Source organism: Oncorhynchus mykiss, chromosome 8 (assembly GCF_013265735.2).
Source record: "Oncorhynchus mykiss isolate Arlee chromosome 8, USDA_OmykA_1.1, whole genome shotgun sequence".
NCBI lineage: Eukaryota > Metazoa > Chordata > Actinopteri > Salmoniformes > Salmonidae > Oncorhynchus > Oncorhynchus mykiss.
The window spans coordinates 88,931,246-88,954,642 of NC_048572.1; the positions used below are offsets into that span (position 1 = coordinate 88,931,246).

Here is a 23,397-nt window from a genome sequence, read left to right on the forward strand (position 1 = left end):
ATATTTCTATTTATGAAAATCACAAATGAAATATATTGAGACACAGCTTAGCCTTTTGTTAATCACCCTGTCATCTCAGATTTTCAAAATATGCTTTAGAGCCAACGCTAGACATGCATTTGTGTAAATTTATCGATAGCCTAGCATAGCATTATGCCTTGCTAGCAGCAGGCAACCTAATAACCTAACGGCTATTCTTCAACAGAAATGCGTAAAACTACGTCACAGTGCTGTAGACACCTTGGGGAATACGGAGAAAGCGTAAGAAAGCGAGAGCCCGGCCCCTGCCAACACACTGACATTGACACTGACTCAACTCCAGCCACTTCAATAATGGGAATTGATGGGAAATGATGTAAATATATCACTAGCCACTTTAAACAATGCTACCTTATATAATGTTACTTACCCTACATTATTCATCTCATATGCATACGTATATACTGTACTCTATATCATTGACTGCATCCTTATGTAATACAGGTATCACTAGCCACTTTAACTATGCCACTTTGTTTACATACTCATCTCATATGTATATACTGTACTCGATACCATCTACTGTATCTTGCCTATGCTGCTCTGTACCATCACTCATCCATATATCTTTATGTACATATTCTTTATCCCCTTACACTGTGTATAAGACAATAGTTTTGGAATTGTTAGTTAGATTACTTGTTGGTTATTACTGCATTGTCGGAACTAGAAGCACAAGCATTTCGCTACACTCGCATTAACATCTGCTAACCATGTGTATGTGACAAATAAAATGTTATTTGATTTGATTTGATTTACCAACAGAGCCTACCAACAGAGCCCGGCCCCTACCAACATACTGTATATTCCTGATTAAACATCCTATTCTCTTCCCAACAGCAGAAATATGAAATCTTAAATTCAGCCTAGATGGATATTGAACATGACATACTAAACAGACACATACAAGTACAGGCAGCGAGAAGCACAAATCACCAGATGGTGCTACTAAGTGGTATGGGGTTGCAGAATGAGTGTGAGAGACAAGTATGGGGTTGCAGAATGAGTGTGAGAGACAAGTATGGGGTTGCAGAATGAGTGTGAGAGACAAGTATGGGGTTGCAGAATGAGTGTGAGAGACAAGTATGGGGTTGCAGAATGAGTGTGAGAGACAAGTATGGGGTTGCACCGCAGTCGCGTCGTTTCCATTGTTATCAACATTCTAGATGCTGCAGCATATTGAAGACCAGAAGTAGTACAGGAGATAATGTTATACTCACAGACAATATCTTTACAGTTTTGGAAACTTTAGAGTGTTTTCTATCCCAAGCTGTCAATTATATGCATATTCTAGCATCTTGTCCTGACAAAATATCCCATTTAAAACGGGAATGTTTTTTTTTCCAAAAATGAAAATACTCCCCCCTAGCACCTTAATTGTGTTCATTAGCAAAAAGCTCCCGTCCAGTCCACTTAGTCACAGAGAAGATTGTCTTAAGTCAATTGCCACTGAAAAATTAAGTGTCCTTTGAATATGACTCACTATTTTTGTTGATGAAATTAACACGGGTCTGTTGCCTCTGGTTGAGGAGCATGGCGACTAATGACTGGCTGGGAACATAACTGCAAAGGGGGGGGGGGGGATGATTGGTTGAGCCCCCCTGAGTAGGAATCTGATTGGCTAAGCCCCACTGGGAACTAATATGATTGGTTGAGAGCCTCACCTCATTGTATCGGTTGCTGGGGATCTTGATGCAGGTCTTCTTCACCTCCATGTCCACCACCAGACCCTTCACCATGGACAACGTGTACTGGTAGTTACGGAAGTCCTGTAGGTACATTATATTATATAGACCCTTCACCAGGGACAACGTGTACTGGTAGTTAGGGAAGTGCTGCTCGTCAACACAAGACATTGAGGCCAAAAAAAAATAACAAAAAGATATAAAATCAGAAAGTAAACAAAACACTTAAAATCATTCAAAAGAAAAAAAAGACAAGTTCTTACTGCTAGCAGGTTCATGATGGTGTGGCCGGTCTCTCCAAAGAGGGGTTTTCTAAACCGCACACTGAACAGAGGGCAGGGGTAGACTGAAAACATAACGTAAATTACATCACTCTCTCTTCTAACAAGCCAAAAAAATATCCAGCCAAAAGAAAGCAATGCCTCTGTACTCACATCTGTACTCTGCACCCAGCCGGAACATGAGTCTGAGGGGGAACACCTTGGCCCAGGGGGTCTCCCACTTCTGCAGCAACACCCCAAACAGGTAGGGGGGGTTGGGGAGCATCAGGTCCTGGAGGGACTGGAAGGACGGGGAGACGTAGAGGAACCCTCCATGCTCCCTGCTGCCCAGGAAACTCTGGGTGAAGAACGAATGGCCCAGGTGGGTCAGGACATTACCTGGAGGGGAGGAGAGAGAAAAACGTTACCTGGATGGAAGACGGGGAGTGAGGTGAGGAGAGGAACGAGAGGCCCAGGTGGGTCAGAACGTTACCTAGAGAGGGGGAGAGGAGAGAGGAACGAGAGGCCCAGGTGGATCAGAACGTTACCTAGAGAGGGGGAGAGGCCCAGGTGGGTCAGAACGTTACCTAGAGAGAGGAGGGAGGGGAGAGAGGAACGAGAGGCCCAGGTGGGTCAGAACGTTACCTAGAGAGAGGAGGGAGGGGAGAGAGGAACGAGAGGCCCAGGTGGGTCAGAACGTTACCTAGAGAGAGGAGGGAGGGGAGAGAGGAACGAGAGGCCCAGGTGGGTCAGAACGTTACCTAGAGAGAGGAGGCAGGGGAGAGAGGAACGAGAGGCCCAGGTGGGTCAGAACGTTACCTAGAGAGGGGGAGAGGGGACGAGGGGGGAGAGGAATGAGAGGCCCAGGTGAGTCAGAACATTACCTGGCTCCAGGACCAGTAGACCAAAGAACTATTTACAGACAATCCAACAAATTTGGATGACATGAAAGTTGGCTAAACGGCATTGGCATCCATGAGTGGATGAGGCAGTGACCAGACACCAGTCCTGAGTCATGGAAGACATAACCACTACTAATAATGTAGTCTTGTAAGGAGGTGCCCCCTTCCACTGTAATACCCCTGGGCCCCGAGTGAGTGATGCCAACCAGTCGGTGCCATGCTGGCATGTGTCCCTGGTGAATTAGCAACTCTGATTGGCTATGTTCAACTGTCCATTTACTGTTGACTTCCATGACTGTATGGTGACAGTCTCTTTATGAAGGCCGCGAGGCCACCGCGGGCCTATGAAGGCCACCGCGGGCCCAATGTATCATTATGGGGTATTGTGTGTAGATGGGTGAGCATTTTTATAGGAGGGTCTCTCTCCAGGAAGAAGGTTGGGCAGGCCTGATTTAGATAATCCACAACGCTAGAACTGCTAAGGACGATGATGCAACATTCTCTCCATCACCGTACTGACTGACTAGGACTGAACCAGCAAGGACACAAACAATATGTCTGTCATCCCCACAGACTGTCGTCTTTCCCCTGGTTCCGCTGTGTATATCTAAACAACAACAGCCTGAGGCACAGAGACATCAATGTCACACAATATTTTAACCCGCAGCATAAGGTGGTGAGACAGACGCGGCGTCCAAAATGTCTCCCTAATCCCTACGTAGTGCACTTGTTTTGACCAAGTCCCACAGGGCTAGTAGTGCACTATAATAGGGAATAGGGTGCCATAGGGCTCTGGTCTAAAGTAGTGCACTATAGGAAATAGGGAGACATTTTGGATGCACACAGAACATTAGTGGGACACTACAGAGTGCCTCCTGGCAATGCTGTATAATATCACCTAAGTAGACCTCCTGGTTGAGGTAACAAAGGTATTATTATACCTGTGAAGGCCTGGTAGAGATGTAAAATATCTTAGTAGGCCTCCTGGTGGAGGTCTATTGATGGAGGTACATTATACTAACCTGTGAGGGCTTCCTGATGGAGGAATATTATACTAACCTGTGAGGGCCTCCTGATGGAGGTACATTATACTAACCTGTGAGGGCCTCCTGATGGAGGTACATTAAACTAACCTGTGAGGGCCTCCTGATGGAGGAATATTATACTAACCTGTGAGGGCCTCCTGATGGAGGTACATTATACTAACCTGTGAGGGCCTCCTGATGGAGGAATATTATACATACGGTTAAGGCCTCCTGGTAGAGGTACAGTATGTTAAACTAACCTGTGAGGGCCTCCTGGTAGAGCTGTACGAAGTGGCTGAAGAGGTCTTTGGGAATGCTCTTCTCGTCAGGCAGACACTGCAGCAGCACCACCACCTCAGCCTGGCCCACTGCATGCATCCCCTTACTGGTCACATACCAACACTTCCTGTTTACGTCTACAAGGGGAGAAGGGACACCAGAGAGGGGGTTAGATACCGTAGCAGCCTAGGGGGGGAGAGGGGGTTAGATACCGTAGCAGCCTAGGGGGGGAGAGGGGGTTAGATACCGTTGCAGCCTAGGGGGGGGTTAGATACCGTAGCAGCCTAAGGGGGGGTTAGATACCGTAGCAGCCTAGGGGGGGAGAGGGGGTTAGATACCGTAGCAGCCTAGGGGGGGAGAGGGGGTTAGATACCGTAGCAGCCTAGGGGGGGAGAGGGGGTTAGATACCGTAGCAGCCTAGGGGGGGGTGAGGGGTAGATACCGTAGCAGCCTAGGGGGGGTGAGGGGTAGATACCGTAGCAGCCTAGGGGGGGAGAGGGGGTTAGATACCGTAGCAGCCTAGGGTGGGGGGAGGGGTAGATACCGTAGCAGCCTAGGGGGGGGAGAGGGGTAGATACCGTACAGTGTATAGCAGGGTTATTCACTAACCATCTCGGAGAGCTAAACACTCAGGTTCTCATTTTCTCTTTCTAGTCAGGGACAAATTCAGACCTAGGAGAGCGTACTTTCTAATCAATCACCAACAATGGAACTGGAAGACGTTAACTCACAGTTGACCAGTTTGACCATGGCCAGCAGGTTAGCATTGAGCACAAACACCAAGGGGTCAGGACCTCCCTCCTCCAGCTGCTGTATCAGAACCATCTCAGAGGGGCGCTCCTCCACAGCATAGTCTGAGGGTGGTGGGAGGAAAAACAAAAGCTTTCAAACATCTCACATCCAACCCCACTGAAGAGGGTTCCCTGTGTACATGTACCCCCAGACCCCTCCCAGCATGCAACATGGCCTAAATGAAAGCAGACCCAGACCCCTCCCAGCATGCAACATGGGCCCATGAAAGCAGACCCAGACCCCTCCCAGCATGCTACATGGGCCCATGAAAGCAGCCCCCACACAGCATACAGCAGGATCATCGACAGTGAGGATGACTGAAGTCAAGCACCTGTGCTGTGGCCTCCCGTACCTCCTTTAACTCCGGTGGAGATGAGGATGGGAGGAAGTCCGTCCTCCGGAATTAGACTGATGGAGCTGCCTACAGGGCTTCCCACTGGGGCTGCAGGGGCCGGGGACAACGCCTGGAGGGAGGGGTGTGGTTACATCATAAAGTGGTAGTTGTCAAATGCAGGTGGACTGGTGAAGTGGACAGATCTCTGCTGTGATTGGTTGTAAATACAGTGATAGAAAGTTATTTGGGCAGTGGTTCTATTCTAGAACACTGAAGTTGAATGATCTTTAGTCATGGGAAGATATCCCTTCATATTCAGTAAATAATGTGTTCCGGGGAGCCTAGGCCTTAAGAGCGTTGGGCCAATGACCGAAAAGTCCCTGGTTTGAATCCCTGAGCCGATTATCTGAAAAATCTGTTGATGTGCCCTTGAGCAAGGCACTTAAACCAAATTGTTCCTGCAAGTCACTCTGGATAAGAGACTGCTAAATGATAAAACATTTAATTATGTTAATCTGCTAAATCAACTCAAGGAAAAATAGTAACAATAAGGCTATATACAGGGTATTACAGTACAGAGTCAATGTGGAGGCTATATACAGGGTATTACGGTACAGAGTCAATGTGGAGGCTATATACAGGGTATTACGGTACAGAGTCAATGTGGAGGCTATATACAGGGTATTACGGTACCGAGTCAATGTGGAGGCTATATACAGGGTATTACGGTACAGAGTCAATGTGGAGGCTATATACAGGGTATTACGGTACAGAGTCAATGTGGAGGCTATATACAGGGTGTTACGGTACAGAGTCAATGTGGAGGCTATATACAGGGTATTACGGTACAGAGTCAATGTGGAGGCTATATACAGGGTATTACGGTACAGAGTCAATGTGGAGGCTATATACAGGGTGTTACGGTACAGGGTCAATGTGGAGGCTATATACAGGGTGTTACAGTACAGAGTCAATGTGGAGGCTATATACAGGGTGTTACGGTACAGAGTCCATGTGGGGTAAAGGTTAGTTGAGGTAATGTAGGTAGAGGTAAAGTGTCTATGCATAGATAAACAGAGTAGCAGCAGCGTAAAAGGAATATGAATGTGTGTGGGGGGGGGGGGGGTAGAAGCTGTTCAGCAGTCTGATGACTTGGTGGGTAGAAGCTGTTCAGCAGTCTGATGGCTTGGTGGGTAGAAGCTGTTCAGCAGTCTGATGGCTTGGTGGGTAGAAGCTGCTCAGCAGTCTGATGGCTTGGTGGGTAGAAGCTGTTAAGGCGCCTTTTGGTCCCAGACTTGTCGTGCGGTAGCAGAAAGAACAGTCTAGGACTGAGTAGAGGACACCGCCTGGTATAGAGGTCCTGGATGACATGAAGCTCGGCACCAGTGATGTACTGGGCGGTATGCACTACCCTAGGTAGGGCCTTGTGGTCAGATGCCAAGCAGTTACCATACCAGGTGGTGATCTAACCAGCCAGGGTGTTCTCGATGGTGCAGCTGTAGAACTTTGAGGATCTGGGGACCCATAACAAATCTTTACAGTCTCCTGAGGGAGAATTGGTGTTGTCGTGCCCTCCTCACGACTGTTGGTGTGTGTGTGTTGGGGGGGACCATGATAGGTCCTTACTGATGTGGACAGCAGCCCCATCGATGTGAATGGGAGCGAGTTTGGCCCTCCTTTTCCTGTAGTCCCTGATCAGCCCCTTTGTCTTGCTCACGTTGAGGGACAGGTTGTTGTCCTGGTACCACACTGCCAGTTCACACTGACCACCTCCCTGTAGGCTGTGTCATTGTCATCGGTGGTCAAGCCTGCCACTGTTGTGTCGTCAGCAAACTTGTTGTTGGAGTTGTGTTTGGCCACTCACTGAGTCATGGGTGCACAGGGAGTACAGGAGGGGACTAATCACGCACCCCTGAGGGGCCCCCCGTGTTGAGGATGAGCGTGGCGGATGAGTTGTTGCCTACCCTTACCACCTGGGGGCGGCCTGTCAGCAAGTCCAGGATCCAGTTGCAGAGGGAGGTGTTGAATCCCAGAGTCCTCAGCTTAGTGATGAGTTTCGTGGGCACTATGATGTTGAACGCTGAGCTGTAGTTGCGTCGTCTGTGGATCTGTTGGGGCAGTATGTGAATTGGAGTGAGTCCGTGGTTCCTGGGATGGTGGTGTTGATGTGAGCCATGACCAGACTTTCAAAGCATGTTTATGGCTACAGTGCTACGTGGGGAGGGGTAGTCGTTTAGGCAGGTTACCTTGGTTACCTTGGCGTTCTTGGGCATAGGGACTACGGTGCTCTGATTGAAACGTAGGTATTACAGAGAGAGAGAGAGAGGTTGAAAATGTCAGTGAAGACACTTGCCAGTTGGTCAGCGCATGCTCTGAGTACGCATCCTGGTAATCCGTCTGGCCCTGTGGCCTTGTGAATGTTGACCCGTTCAAAGTTGTTTGCCTTGAAGCGAGCATAGAAGGCATTTAGCTCGTCTGGTAGGTTTGCGTCAACTGGGCAGCTCGCGGCTGGGTTTCCCTTCGTAGTCCATGATTGTGTCGGGGCTTGCAAACTTCTGACCCGCATCAGAGACTGTTTAGTAGGACTTTCACATACACTGACAAAAATATGAAACATTCAGGCTTTTGAAAAGCACCCTGGTCTTTGTAGTTAAATTCTAAAAACAGGGATATCCTGGGGTGGCAGGTAGCCCAGTAACCGAAAGGTTGCTTGATCGAATCCCTGTGCAGACAAGGTCAAAATCTGTCATTCTGCCCCTGAACAAGGCAGTTAACCCCACTGTTCCTAGGCCGTCATTGTAAATAAGAATTTGTTCTTAACTGACTTGCCGAGTTAAAAAACCATTTTCATTATAAAGTCCAACCAGCATAGTGTGCCACCTTGAAGTCTGAGGGCACAGCCCCTTCATTATGGGAGCTTCGCGCAGACACATCAACGCAGCCGTTCCAGACTCAAGTCAGGAACCTTGAAGTCTGAGGGGGGGGGGGGGGGGGGGGGGGAGTCAGGAAGACTTCGAGAGCTGGTGTCAGCCAGACTATTTTAGCACAGGGTTACAAACATCTCTCTTGGCTAAGGTCAATGCAGTGACAATTTGCCCTGCTGTGGGTTCCCTCCTAATCCTAACCCAGCTCACCAGCCCCAGGTCACCTCAGAACATCAATTTTAAACTGGAAATAGTCAACTTTTGCTAATGTTCCTCTTCAACAAACTGTAAAATAAAATACTTTTTGACCTGTGGTGCAGACCGTACCTCTGACGAATCAGCAGTGGAGGATTTGTTGGCACACTGCGAGACGGCCAATGGACGCGAGGGAGCGGGGCTGGTAGCAGGGGGCTTGGGGGATTCCGCTGCTTCCCCATTGGGTAGGATCCCGTCTGCAAAACACACCCTCCTCTGCTCCCGCGCAAGAGACCCTGTGACGCACAGACAGGACACTGTTGGTAAATACTTAAACACAGAGGAACAAATCAGAGTAAAAACTAGCGACGGTGAGATGAAAAGGTTATAACACAGGTGGGTGTATGGGGATGGTTACCCTCTGAGCCGGGTGTTTTAGGAACTCCCACAGGGACCATGACGGTGGGGGGAAGGGAGGCCATCGCCCCTGAGGATTGGATCTGCTGCAGAGGTGGGATGGTACTGCAGTACTCTGCTGGGTTGTTGGGGTTAGGACTCTGGTTAGACATGTCACACATACCCTCCCTCGAATGAGCTGAGGGCAGATAGAGACAGAGGAACAAGATAAAGGGAGAAGTAAAGGACTGAGAGACACATGCACACACACCGTACCAGTCAAAAAGTTCAGACAGACCTACATTGTAGAATTATAGTGAAGACATCAAAACTATGAAATAACATTTGGAATCATACAGTAACCAAAGAAAGTGTTAAATAAATCCAAATATATTTAAGATTCTTCAAAGTAGCCATCCTTTGCATTGACAGCTTTGCACACGCTTGGTATTCTCTCAACCAGCTTCATGAATTAGTCACCTGGAATGCATTTCAATTAACAGGTGTGCCTTGTTCATTTGTGGATTTTATTTCCTTCTTGATACGTGTGAGTTAATCAGTTGTGTTGTGACAAGATTGTCTTCTGTATACCACCCAGTCTTTTACCAAATAGGGCTAAGTCCATACCTTAAGTCAAAGGTCAGAGGGCCTCCTGAGTGGCACAGCGGTCTAAAGCACTGTCACAGTGCTAGCTGTGCCACTAGGGAATCTGGATTCGAGTCCAGGCTCCGTCACAGCCAACCGGAAGACCCATGGGGTGGCTCACAATTGGCCCAGCATTGTCCGGGTTAGGTGAGGGTTTGGCCGGCAGGAATGTCCTTGTCCCATCGCGCACACGGAACTCCTGTGGTGGGCCGGACGCGATGCACAGCGTTTCCACCGACACATTGATGCGGCTTCCGGGTTAAGTGGGCATTGTGTCAAAAAGCAGTGCGGTTTGGATGTGTTGTGTTTCGGAGGACGCACGTCTCGCGACCTTTGCCTCTCCCGAGTCCGTACTGTAACTGCCAATTGGATAGGATTTTTTTTTTTCAAGTCTCAAAAAACCATCAAGCGCTACGAGGAAACTGGCTCTCTCCTGGATAAATTCATTAGAGGGAACTGCACCTCAAATCTTGCTTGTTTGTAGGTGACAATACTTATTTTCCACCATGATTTGCAAATAAATTCATTAAAAATCCTACAATGTGATTTTCTGGATTTTTTTTCTCATTTGGTCTGTCATTGTTGAAGTGTACCTATGATGAAAATTACAGGCCTCTCCCATCTTTTTAAGTGGGAGAACTTGCACAATTGGCGGCTGACTAAATACTTTTTTGCCCCACTGTATTTGGATTTGTTTAACACTGTTTTGGTTACTACATGATTCCATTTGTGTTATTTCATAGTTGTGATGTCTTCACTATTATTCTACAACGTAGAAAATAGTAAAAAATTAAGAAAAACCCTTGAATGAGTAGCTGTGTCCAAACTTTTGACTGGTTTTTGCTTTTGTCACTTCTAGATTAGACTACTGCGCAATGCTCTACTTTCCGGCTACCCGGATAAAGCACTAAATAAACTTCAGTTAGTGCTAAATACGGCTGCTAGAATCCTGACTAGATCCAAAAAATTTGATCATATTACTCCAGTGCTAGCCTCACTACACTGGCTTCCTGTCAAGGCAAGGGCTGATTTCAAGGTTTTACTGCTAACCTACAAAGCATTACATGGGCTTGCTCCTACCTATCTCTCTGATTTGGTCCTGCCGTACATACCTACACGTACGCTCCGGTCACAAGACGCAGGCCTCCTAATTGTCCCTAGAATTTCTAAGCAAACAGCTGGAGGCAGGGCTTTCTCCTATAGAGCTCCATTTTTATGGAACGGTCTGCCTACCCATGTCAGAGACACAAACTCGGTCTCAACCTTTAAGTCTCTACTGAAGACTCATCTCTTCAGTGGGTCATATGATTGAGTGTAGTCTGGCCCAGGAGTGTGAAGGTGAACGGAAAGGCTCTGGAGCAACGAACCGCACCACCCTTGCTGTCTCTGCCTGGCCGGTTCCCCTCTCTCCACTGGGATTCTCTGCCTCTAACCCTATTACAGGGGCTGAGTCACTGGCTTACTGGTGCTCTTCCATGGCATCCCAGGGAGGGGTGCGTCACTTGAGTGGGTTGAGTCACTGACGTGATCTTCCTGTCCAGGTTGGCACCCCCCTCGGGTTCGTGTCGTGGGGGAGATCTTCGTGGAATATACTCGGCCTTGTCTCAGGGTGGTAGGTTGAATATATCTAGTGGTGTCGGGGCTGTGCTTTGGCAAAGTGGGTGGGGTTATATCCGACTCCTCCCGTCTCAGCCTCCAGTATTTATGCTGCAGTGGTTTGTGTGTCGGGGGCTAGGGTCAGTCTGTTATATCTGGAGTATTTCTCCTGTCTTATCCGGTGTCCTGTGTGAATTTAAGTATGCTCCCTCTAACTCTCTCTCCGTCTCGGAGGACCTGAGCCCTAGGACCATGTCTCAGGACTACCTGGCCTGATAACTCCTTACGGTCTGTCCCCAGTCCACCTGACCTTGCTGCTGCTCCAGCTTCAACTGTTCTGCCTGCGGCTATGGAACCCTGACCTGTTCATCGGATGTGTTACCTGTCCCAGACCTGCTGTTTTCAACTCTCTAAAGACAGCAGGAGCGGTAGAGATACTCTTAATGATCGGCTATGAAAAGCCAACTGACATTTACTCCGGAGGTGCTTTCCTGTTGCACTCTCGACAACCACTGTGACTATAATTATTTGACGCTGCTGTTCATCTATGAACGTTTGAACATCATGGCCATGTTCTGTTGTAATCTCCAGCCCTCAGAGCCTGGTTCCTCTCTAGGTTTCTTCCTAGGTTCCTGCCTTTCTAGGGAGTTTTTCCTAGCCACCGTGCTTCTACATTTGCATTGCTTACTTTTTGAGGTTTTAGACACAAAAGAAAGTATGTGGACACCCCTTCAAAGAGTGGAATCGGCCATTTCAGCCAGACCCGTTGCTGACAGGTATACAAAAACCAAGCACACAGCCATGCAATCTCCATAGACAAACATTTGCAGTAGAATGGTCTTACTGAAGAGCTCAGTGACTTTCAACGTGGCACCGTCATAGGATATTTCCAACAAGTTAGTTCGTCAAATATCTGCCCTGCTAGAGCTGCCCCCCGGTCAACTGTAAGTGCTGTTATTGTGAGGTGGAAACGTCTTGGAGCAACAACGGCTCGGCCGTGAAGTGGTAGGCCACACAAGCTCATAGAACGGGACTGACGAGTGCTGAAGCGTGTAGAACGTAAAAATATGTCCTCGGTTGCAACACTTATTACGGAGGTCCAAAACACCTCTGGAAGCAACGTCAGCACAAGAACTGTTCGTCGGGAGCTTCATTAAATGGGTTTCCATGGCTGTCGGGGACCGGGTTGATCTGGGGACCGGGTTGCTCTAGGGAGCTATAGGGGACCGGGTTGATCTAGGGAGCTCTCGGGGACCGGGTTGATCTAGGGAGCTCTCGGGGACCGGGTTGATCTAGGGAGCTCTCGGGGACCGGGTTGATCTAGGGAGCTCTCGGGGACCGGGTTGATCTAGGGCGCTCTCGGGGACCGGGTTGATCTAGGGAGCGCTCGGGGACCGGGTTGATCTAGGGAGCGCTCGGGGACCGGGTTGATCTAGGGAGCGCTCGGGGACCGGGTTGATCTAGGGAGCGCTCGGGGACCGGGTTGATCTAGGGAGCGCTCGGGGACCGGGTTGATCTAGGGAGCGCTCGGGGACCGGGTTGATCTAGGGAGCGCTCGGGGACCGGGTTGATCTAGGGAGCGCTCGGGGACCGGGTTGATCTAGGGAGCGCTCGGGGACCGGGTTGATCTAGGGAGCGCTCGGGGACCGGGTTGATCTAGGGAGCGCTCGGGGACCGGGTTGATCTAGGGAGCGCTCGGGGACCGGGTTGATCTAGGGAGCGCTCGGGGACCGGGTTGACCTAGGGAGCGCTCGGGGACCAGGTTGATCTAGGGAGCGCTCGGGGACCGGGTTGACCTAGGGAGCTCTCGGGGACCGGGTTGACCTAGGGAGCGCTCGGGGACCGGGTTGAAATAGGATACTTGATCAAGATCGATATAGGATCTGGAAACGTAAAACACCCAACCCCGTCTGAACCCAAGGAAGATGTACTAGTAGATGCTGATCTAGGACCAGTATTGTGTTTAAATCCTAATGGATACAATTCTAAAGGGGGTGTAGTAAGCTGATCCTAGACGAGTAGTATTAGTGACTCACTCAGTAGGGCAGAGTGACAGGTGATACAGACTCTGGCCTCCTTCCTGTCCATGTAAATCAGTCTGCTCCTCAGGCTGCAGCAGGCAGCACAGAACACCTGGAGAGAGAGAGACACACACAATTATATTACACCTGGAGAGAGAGAGACACACACACAATTATATTACACCTGGAGAGAGAGAGAGACACACACACACAATTATATTACACCTGGAGAGAGAGACACACACACACACACACACAATTACATTACACCGGCAGACACACAAACACACCATTACATTACACCTGGAGAGAGAGACCATTATATTGGGTTAACGGCCTGCGCTGAGACACGCCTACACACTCCCTAATCTAGCTCACCAGATTCTAACTAGAAACTGGTTGATAAACTGAAGCAGGTGAATGAACACTGGGGTTGGAGTTAAAACCTACAGGAGGGTCTCTCTCCAGGAACAGGGTTGGAGTTAAAACCTACAGGAGGGTCTCTCTCCAGGAACAGGGTTGGAGTTAAAACCTACAGGAGGGTTTCTCTCCAGGAACAGGGTTGAAAAGCCCTGCTGTATAGACTCCACCCACCTTTCCACAGGCCCTGCAGTGATGCCTCCTCTTGGTGAAGGTGAAGCGGACCTCGCACTTCATACAGACTGGAGCCTGGGAGTCAGGGACCCACACGGGGGCTACATCCCCCAGGGAGGAGAGCTGTTTCCTGGGCAGAGCCCCCTGATGATGCTGCCCTGCCTGGAAGTCATTATCCGGGCTGCTCTCTGACACCTCCACCAGGCCCGACGATGATGATGGAGACTCCCCGGTTAGCACCTCCCCCTTTACACCACCACCAGGGTCGCCCGAGGCAAGTACAGTTGCCGTATCCATGATTCCGGCACCGCCACGGTTCTCAAGGTTCTTGTTCTTTCCGCCACCAGTAACGCTGCCGGCGGTGTTAGCAGAAGGCGCCAGCTGGTTCTGGACCTGTTCGTATAGGGGCCGGGGGATCTGGAGTTTGAGACTGACCGGCTGTTTAGGACGTGCCCCGCCGAACGGCAAGCTCACCGGCTGCAAACAACTGTTGTTCAGTTTCTTGGGTAAAGAGCTACCACCTCTTTCTCCTCCTCCTTCGTGCTCTTGCTTGCTCTCCTCCATCTCCTTCTCCTCTGTTACAGAGTCCTCCTTGGAGGGGGGAGGGGTGAGAGACCCTCTCTCTTCTTCTTCCCCTGCAGTAGCCAGGCCGTTGGTGAGAGCCACCTCTCCATTCTGACCTCCACTCTTGTCCAGCTCTCCGTTCAACCTCTTCTCCTTCTGAGAAGACTTCCTACACACTTTTCTCCCCCCTCTCAGTTCTTCCATCACCCCTCCATTCTGTACGTTCCCCCCAGAGTCTTCTCCCGGTCTTCCCTCTCTCCATCCTCCATTCTGTCCTCTCTCCCCAGTGTCCTGTGACTGTCCCCCAGCCATGTCAGCCTCCTCTCTGTCCCTCTCTTGTATGGGTGACGCAACCCAAGTGCTCTCGGTCTCCAGACGGGAGTTAGACTCATCTACTGCCACCTGTCTGTCTGCCACCTGTCTGTCTGCCACCTGTCTGTCTGCCACCTGCCTGTCTGCCACCTGCCTGTCCCCTCCCAGGCTCTCCTCATAGGTAAAGTGTGAATGACTAATGTGAGAGCTTCCACCACTCCTCTCCCCCTCCCTACCCTCCAGAGGGACATCAGGACGTGGGTCAGAGGGGGCAGGCGGCTGGTGGTTTGAAGGAGTCACCCTTGTTTGGTTCCCCTTGCAGGGTTCCTCACTGAGCCCGTTGAGAGCTGGGCAAGAGGAGCTGATAGAGGTGAAGCCGTTCTCCAGGGCCAGGTGGTGGTGGTGGTGGTAAGGAGGGGGGCTAGAGGAAGCCGGCACAGGGGGAGACAAGCCCTCCTCACCCCCCACCAGCTTGCCGATGTTGGGTTGGGGGAGCGGAGGGCTGTGGACGTCCGCAGTGCGGCCTGGCCTCTCCTCTCCCCAGGAAGGAGGCTTGGCAGCGGGGTGGTGTTTGGAGTCAGGCCCCTGGAAGTCGTTAGAGGACGGGTCGAGGGTTGGGAGGGTCTTGAAGGGGAGGGGACTGTCCCCGTCCCTGGGGTCAGGGGTCAAAGCCAGAGCAGGGTTCAGAGACAGGAAGTGGGTCGGAGGGGCCAGGATCTGACTCCACTTAGCATCCGACAGAGTGGGACTGTCTGTCTCATCATCTAGAAGAGGGGCAGAGAGAGAGAGAGGGAGAGAGAGAGAGGGGCAGAGAGAGAGGGAGAGAGAGAGAGAGAGGGGCAAAGAGAGAGAGGGGCAGAGAGAGAGAGAGAGAGAGAGGGATTATGGGCACGTTCTTCTGCGCAGGCGTTGCCAGATGTTACAACGACTGGATAGTTAAAATACCTATCAGCTAACCACATATGTTATAGCTATCTGGTGCCCAACAGCACAGTCAATGCCGTGGCATGCACCCATTGGTTCATGCATGCAACACCAGAGCAGGGGAACGTGACCTATAAAACCATGATGACACCATCTCCCGGGCACAGTAGGTGGGGGTGACGCACCAGCGATGCCAACCGCTGGGGGGAAAAAACACCAGAGGCGGCTGCTAGCAGTACAGTGTCCTACAGCAGTAGTGTCCTACAGCGGTACAGTGTCCCACAGCGGTACAGTGTCCCACAGCGGTACAGTGTCCCACAGCGGTACAGTGTCCCACAGCGGTACAGTGTCCCACAGCGGTACAGTGTCCTACAGCAGTAGTGTCCCACAGCGGTACAGTGTCCCACAGCGGTACAGTGTCCCACAGCGGTACAGTGTCCCACAGCAGTACAGTGTCCCACAGCAGTACAGTGTCCCACAGCAGTACAGTGTCCTACAGCAGTACAGTGTCCTACAGCAGTACAGTGTCCTACAGCAGTACAGTGTCCCACAGCAGTACAGTGTCCCACAGCAGTACAGTGTCCTACAGCAGTACAGTGTCCCACAGCAGTACAGTGTCCCACAGCAGTACAGTGTCCCACAGCAGTACAGTGTCCCACAGCAGTACAGTGTCCTACAGCAGTACAGTGTCCTACAGCAGTACAGTGTCCCACAGCAGTACAGTGTCCTACAGCAGTACAGTGTCCTACAGCAGTACAGTGTCCTACAGCAGTACAGTGTCCTACAGCAGTACAGTGTCCTACAGCAGTACAGTGTCCTACAGCAGTAGTGTCCTACAGCAGTAGTGTCCTACAGCAGTACAGTGTCCTACAGCAGTACAGTGTCCTACAGCAGTACAGTGTCCTACAGCAGTACAGTGTCCTACAGCAGTACAGTGTCCTACAGCAGTACAGTGTCCTACAGCAGTACAGTGTCCTACAGCAGTAGTGTCCTACAGCATTACAGTGTCCTACAGCAGTACAGTGTCCTACAGCAGTACAGTGTCCTACAGCAGTACAGTGTCCTACAGCAGTACAGTGTCCTACAGCAGTTTCAGTGTCCCACAGCGGTACAGTGTCCTACAGCAGTACAGTGTCCTTCACCCCCGCCTGCCGAGCACTTCTTTAACGGTAGTTCTGTTAACGTTACGCGGAGGTTGGTATCTAGCTAGTGTACCCATCCCTACTCCCGTAGCACTACAGTGTAGTGATTACCCTCCCACACAGCAAATTACAAGTAAAAAAAACTGAAATACATTTACATAAGTATTCAGACTCTTTACTCAGTACTTTGTTGAAGCACCTTTGGCAGCGATTACAGCCACAAGTCTTCTTGGGTAGGAAGCTACAAGCTTGACACACCTGTATTTGGGGAGTTTCTCCCATTCTTCACTGCAGATCCTGTCAAGCTCTGTCAGGTTGGATGGGGAGCGTTGCTGCACAGCTATTTTCAGGTCTCTCCAGAGATGTTCATACGGGTGGGTTCAAGTCCGGGCTCTGGCTGCACCCACTCAAGGACATTCAGAGACTACCTGACTACCGAAGCCACTCCTACGTTGTCTTGGCTGTGTGCTTAGGCTCTTTGTCCTGTTGGAAAGTGAACCTTCACCCCCAGTCTGAGGTCCTGAGCGCTCTGGATCAGATTATCGTCAAGGATCTCTGTAGTTTGCGCCGTTCATCTCGCTCTTGATCCTGACTAGTCTCCTTGTCCCTGCAACTGAAAAACATCACCACAGCATGATGCTACCACCACCATGCTTCACCGTAGTGATGGTGCCAGGTTTCCTCCAGACGTTATGCTTGGCATTCAGGCCAGAGTTCAACCTTGCTTTCATCAGACCAGAGAATCTTGTTTCTCATGGTCTGAGAGTCCTTTAGGTGCCTCTTGGCAAACTCCGAGTGGGCTGTCATGTGCCTTTTACTGAGGAGTGGCTTCCATCTGGCCACTCTACCATAAAGGCCTGATTGGTGAAGTGCTGCAGAGATGGTTCTCCTTCTGGAAGGTTTCCCATCTCCAGAATAACTCTGGAGCTCTGACAGAGTGACCATCAGGTTCCTGGTTATCTTCCAGACCAGGGACTTTTCCCCTGATTGGTCAGTTTGGCCCGGCGGCCAGCTCTAGGAAGAATCTAGGTGGTTCCAAACTTGTTCCATTTAAAAAAATGGAGGCCAGTGTTCTTGGGGACCTTCAACGCTGCAGAAATGTATTGGTACCCTTCCCCAGATCTGTGCCTCGACACAATCCTGTCTCTGAGCTCTACGGACAATTCCTTCGACCTCATGGCTTGGGTTTTTACTCTGATACGCACCTGTCAACTGTGGGACCTTATATAGACAGGTGTGTGCCTTTCCAAATCATGTACAATCAATTAAATGTACCACAGGTGGATTCCAATCAAGTTGTAGAAACATCTCAAGGATGATCGATGGAAACAGGATGCATCTGAGCTCAATTTCTAGTCTAATAGACAAGGTTCTGAATATTTATGTAAATAAGGTCTGTTTTTACATTTTTAACACATTTGCACAAATAAAAAAATGTTTGCGCTTCATCTTTATGGTGTATTGTGATGTCATTATGGGGGAGTGTGTAGATTGATGAGGGGTTAAAAAACAATTAAATCAATTTAAGAATAAGGCTGTAACGAAACGTGGTTTAAGTCAAGGGGTCTGAATACTTTCTGAATGCACTAAACAAATATTTACGTCACTGTTAGTGAGCATTTCTCCCTTTACCAAGACAACCCATCCTCCTGACAGCTGTGGCATATCAAGGAAGCCGATTAAACAGCATGATTATTACAGAAATGAACCTTGTGCTGGGGACGATAGAAAGGCCACTCTAAAATGTGCAGTTTTGTCACATTGCCACAGGTTGAGGGAATGTGCATTTGGCGTGCTGACTGCAGGAATGTCCACCAGAACTGTTTACAGATAACTTAATGTTAATTTCTCTACCATAAGCCGCCTCCAACATCATTTTAGAGAATTTGGCAGTACATCCAACTGGCCTCAACTGCAGATCAGGGCCTAATTAATTTATTTGAATTGACTGATTTCCTTATATAAACTAACAGTAAAATGATTGAAATGACTGCATTTCTATTTTCGTTAAGTTATGAGGCCGCAGGGTCTCTGTCCTCTAAGGCTCAAGAACGTGCTCTTTAGAAAAGCTCTCAAGGACCTCAGCTAATCCGGTTCTCCTCCGGATCTGATGACACCCGTATATAGCTTTGATTGTTGTCTCAGTTCTGGATCATCTTCATCATCATCATTAAAATGTGTGCCTTGGGTGTGAGAAAGGCTCTTTACAAATTAAAATTAATTATTTGTTACTTTGGCTTCACATAGGGACAAGCATATTCCAGGGCTGCGTTCAGCAGGACACAACGTTGGCAAATGTTCATATAGATATGTAGAACAAACCTCTGACTCAAGGAATCATGTCAGTTCTATCTGCAGCTTTCCAAAACGTTTTTTTTTTTGTAGTTTTTTTTGTATTGAACATGCCCTGGGGCGTACTCATTATGAACGCAAATGAAACTGAGTGGTGGGCAAGCTTCGTCCATAGTGGACTCTGCGCCAGTAAGAGGCTTCTCTCTCCCGTTCGCCCTGTGCTCTTCCATCCCTCCTCCCCTGTTCTCTCCTCTGAGACCCATCAATCACTCTGGTACATGAACACAGTCTGAGTAATGTGGGAGTCGACGACATTCCTGAACATTCACTTCCCATAACACACACACACCCGACAGTGAGTCACCTTTCAGGAACAGCGGGGGAGAAAAACAATCTCTTTATGACCCATCCAGCTTCATCACAGCATGGCTCCAACCCTATACTGCTGATCTCTGCACTAGTCTTAAATAGACACAGTCAGCAACAACACACAGTAGACACTGTACTGTGCTATCCACTGTATACAATGATGTCGGAATAGAAGAAGCTGAGATCCACAAAAGTGAAACGATTGTCCCCCCCGGGCGCCACTGGTCCCCCCCCCCCCCCAGACACTAATGTACATGTCCTCTTGCTCAGTTGTGCACCGGGGCCTCTTTCCACTCCTCTTTCCATTCTGGTTAGAGCCAGTTTGCGCTGTTCTGTGAAGAGTGTAGTACACAGCGTTGTTCTGGATTTCAGTTTCTTGGCAATTTCTCACATGAAACAGCCTTCATTTCTCAGAACAAGAATAGACTGACGAGTTTCAGAAGAAACTTATTTGTTTCTGGGCATTTTGAGCCTGTTATCGAACCCACAAATGATGATGCTCCAGATACTCAACTAGTCTAAAGAAGGCCAGTTTTATTGCTTCTTTAATCAGAACAGTTTTCAGCTGTGCCAACATAATTGCAAAATGTTTTTTAATGATCAATTAGCCTTTAAAATTATAAACTTGGAATAGCTAACACAACGTTCCATTGGAACACAGGAGTGATGGTTGCTGATAATGGGCCTCTGTACGCCTATGTAGGTATTCCATTAAAAATCATCCGTTTCCAGCTACAATAGTCATTTAAAACATTGACAATGTCTACACTGTAATTCTGATCAATTTGATATCATTTTAATGGACAAAAAAATGTTGCTTTTCTTTAAAAAAAAGAAAGACATTTCTAAGTGACCCCAAACTTTTGAACGATAGTGTAAGTACTCAAACCCTTTACTCAGTATTTTGTTGAAGCACCTTTGGCAGTGATTACAGCCTCGAGTCTTCTTGGGTACGACGCTACAAGCTTGACACACCTGTATTTGGGGAGTTTCTCCCATTCTCCTCTGTAGATCCTCTCAAGCTCTGTCAGGTTGGATGGGGAGCATCGCTGCACAGCTATTTTCAGGTCTCTCCAGAGATGCCAAGTCCAGGCTCTGGCTGGGCCACTCAAGGACATTCAAAGACTTGTCCCGAAGCCACTCCTGCATTGTCTTTGGCTGTGTGCTTAGGATCGTTGTCCTGTTGGAAGGTGAACCTTCACCCCAGTCTGAGGTCCTGAGCAGGTTTCATCAAGGATCTCTGTACTTTGCTCTGTTTATCTTTCCCTCAATCCTGACTAGTCTCCCAGTCCCAGCTGAATAACATACCCACAGCATGATGTTGCCACTTCCTCCATGCTTCACCAGAAGGATGGTATTGGCCAGGTGATGAGCGGTGCCTGGTTTCCTCCAGACGTGACGTCTTTGGCCTGAATGCCAAGCGTCAACTTTGGTTTCATCAGAACTGAGAATGTTGTTTCTCATGATCTGAGAGTCCTTTAGGTGCCTTTTGGCAAACTCCAAGCGGGCTGTCATGTGCCTTTTACTGAGGAGTGGCTTCCGTCTGGCCACTCGACCATAAAGGCCTGATTGGTGGAGAAATGCAGAACTGGTTGTCCTTCTGGAAGGTTCTCCCATCTCCACCGAGGAGCTCTGTCAGAATGACCATCAGGTTCTTGGTCACCTCCCTGACCAAGGCCCTTCTCCCCTGATTGCTCAGTTTAGCAATGTGGTCAGCTCTAGGAAGAGTCTTGGTGGTTCCAAACTTCTTTAATTTAAGAATAACATAGGCACTGTGCCCTTCCCCCAGATCTGTGCCTTGACACAATCCTGTCTCAGAGCTCTGCGGACAATTCCTTTGGCCTCATAGCTTCATTATGGGCTATTATGTGTAGATTGATGAGGAAATAAACTAATTTAATACATTTTTAGAATAAGGCCATAACCTAACAAAAATGTGGAAAAAGTCAAGGGGTCAATACTCTGTAAATCAATATTTAAGGGGGGGGGGGGGGGGGGGGGTGCATGAGATTCTAACCCTTGCCACAATAACGTGGACTATACACCAGTCAGTTAAATAGACCTGATAGTTGCTTTGATGATCAGGACATGCTGTTGGACTAGTTAGTTAGTTAAAGGACACTTCCATCCATGAACAAGTGTTGGAACACATCTAACTATTTCAACAAATTTAAAATTGTCTGATACACTTGTGTTACCTCATGCCAACTGGTCCCGTGTGGCTCAGTTAGAAGACATTGGCGCGAGCAACGCCAGGGTTGTGGTTTATCGATTCCCAGAAGGGAACAAGCACGAAAAAAAAGGTACAAGTTGGTATGAACTCACTAATGGATAAGAGCATCTGCTAAATGACTCCGATGTACATTCATCTGATGGTACCAGCTAGAATTTAGCATCGTCACATTTTGTGTGTAACATTTAACTTTAAAACGCCCACAGCGTTGGTTGTTTGAAGGAACATCTGGTTGTCCCAAACAAGAAAATGCTCACCCAGAAGCAGTGGAGGAACTTAAATCCGGTTTGTCACATCAGCAACCAGGAAGAAAAATTTGGACCAACTTTACTCCACACACAGAGACACGTACAAAGCTCTCCCTCGCACTCCATTTGGCAAATCTGACCATAAATATATACTCCTGATTCCTGCTTACAAGCAAAAACTAAAGCAGGAAGTACCAGTGACTCGCTCAATACGGAAGTGGTCAGATGACGCGGATGCTACACTACAGGACTGTTTTGACAGACTGGAAAATGTTCCGGGATTCACCCCGTGGCATTGAGGAATGCACCACCTTAGTCATCGGCTTCATCAATAAGTGCATTGACGACGTCGTCCCCACAGTGACGGTGTACATATCCCGACCAGAAGCCTTGGGTTACAGGCAACATCCTCACTGAGCTAAAGGCTCAGAGAGCTGCTGCTTTCAAGGAGTGGGACACTAATCTGTACGACTGACGCTCATCGGATGTTGATTTTAATTTTATTAAAAACTAAGCAAGTCAGTTAAGAACAAATTCTTATTTACAATGACGGCCTACCCCGGCCAAACCCTAAACCGGACGACGCTGAGCCAATTGTGCGCTGCCCTATGGGACTCCCAATCACGGCCGGGTTGTGATACAGCCTGGAATCGAACCAGGGTCTGTAGTGACGCCTGAGATGCAGTGCCTTAGACCGCTGCGCCGTGAGCTGCCCAGTGACACAACTCTACCAGAAGAGCTAAATGCCTTTTATGCTCACTTCGAGGCAAGCAACACTGAAGGATGCATGAGAGCATCAGCTGTTCCGGACGACAGTGTGATAACGCTCTCGGTAGCTTATATGAGCAAGACCTTTAAACAGATCAACATTCAAAGCCGCGGAGCTAGACGGATTACCAGGAAATGTACTCAAAGCATGCGCGGACCAACTGGCATAACAGTGGTAGGCCCTGATTACCGACAGCCAATAGGGAGGTGGTCAGAGACAACCTCTCCATCAATGTGAGAAATACAAAATGAGCTGATTGTGGACCACAGGAAAAGGCAGGCCGAACAGGTTCCCATTAACATCGACGGGGCTGTAGTGGAGCGGGTCGAGAGTTAAGTTCCTTCATGTCCACATCACCAACAAACTATCCTGGTCCAAACACACCAAGACAGTTGTGAAGAGGGCACGACAACGCCTTTTCCCCCTCAGGAGACTGAAAAGATTGGCATGGGTCCCCAGATCCTCAAAAAGTTCTACAGCTGCACCATCGAGAGCTTCCTGACCGGTTGCATCACCGCTTGGTATGTCAACTGCTTGGCAGTTGGCGGCAAAAAGGCTAGTGCGTACGGCCCAGTACATCAGCTTCCTAACATCCAGAACCTATTTTCTAGGCGGTGTCAGACTCCAGTCACCCAAATGTTCTCTCTGCTACCGCTAAGGTAAACGGTACCGGAGCACCAAGTCCAGGTCCAAAAGGCTCCTTAACAGCTACTATCCCCAAGCCATAAAACCGCTCACCACGTGGACTATTTACATTGATGCTGCTGCCCCCTCACCCCGTTTTTAACACTGATGCTGTTCGCTGTTTATTATCTATGCAGTCACTATACCCCTAGCTACATATACAAATTACCTCA

The 23,397-nt window shown here is 49.0% G+C and overlaps 1 protein-coding gene across 7 annotated transcripts in view; it reads right to left on the reverse strand.

Annotated features, from left to right (window-relative positions):
• Positions 1 to 23,397, reverse strand: part of LOC110530883 (zinc finger FYVE domain-containing protein 9) — a 48,087-nt gene that overhangs the window by 7,523 nt on the left and 17,167 nt on the right. For 3 of the 7 annotated variants that reach the window (XM_036986702.1, XM_036986704.1, XM_036986703.1), the window contains 10 exons: positions 13,688 to 15,327; positions 13,107 to 13,205; positions 8,854 to 9,031; positions 8,568 to 8,731; positions 5,314 to 5,446; positions 4,922 to 5,044; positions 4,172 to 4,327; positions 2,159 to 2,383; positions 1,988 to 2,070; positions 1,704 to 1,808 (listed from right to left, as the gene is read on the reverse strand). In XM_036986702.1, coding sequence (XP_036842597.1) covers positions 1,704 to 1,808; positions 1,988 to 2,070; positions 2,159 to 2,383; positions 4,172 to 4,327; positions 4,922 to 5,044; positions 5,314 to 5,446; positions 8,568 to 8,731; positions 8,854 to 9,031; positions 13,107 to 13,205; positions 13,688 to 15,327 — 2,906 coding nt within the window. The remainder of the gene's footprint in view (positions 1 to 1,703; positions 1,809 to 1,987; positions 2,071 to 2,158; positions 2,384 to 4,171; positions 4,328 to 4,921; positions 5,045 to 5,313; positions 5,447 to 8,567; positions 8,732 to 8,853; positions 9,032 to 13,106; positions 13,206 to 13,687; positions 15,328 to 23,397) is intronic. The other 4 variants (XM_036986708.1, XM_036986707.1, XM_036986705.1 and 1 more) reach the window with 4 other exon arrangements.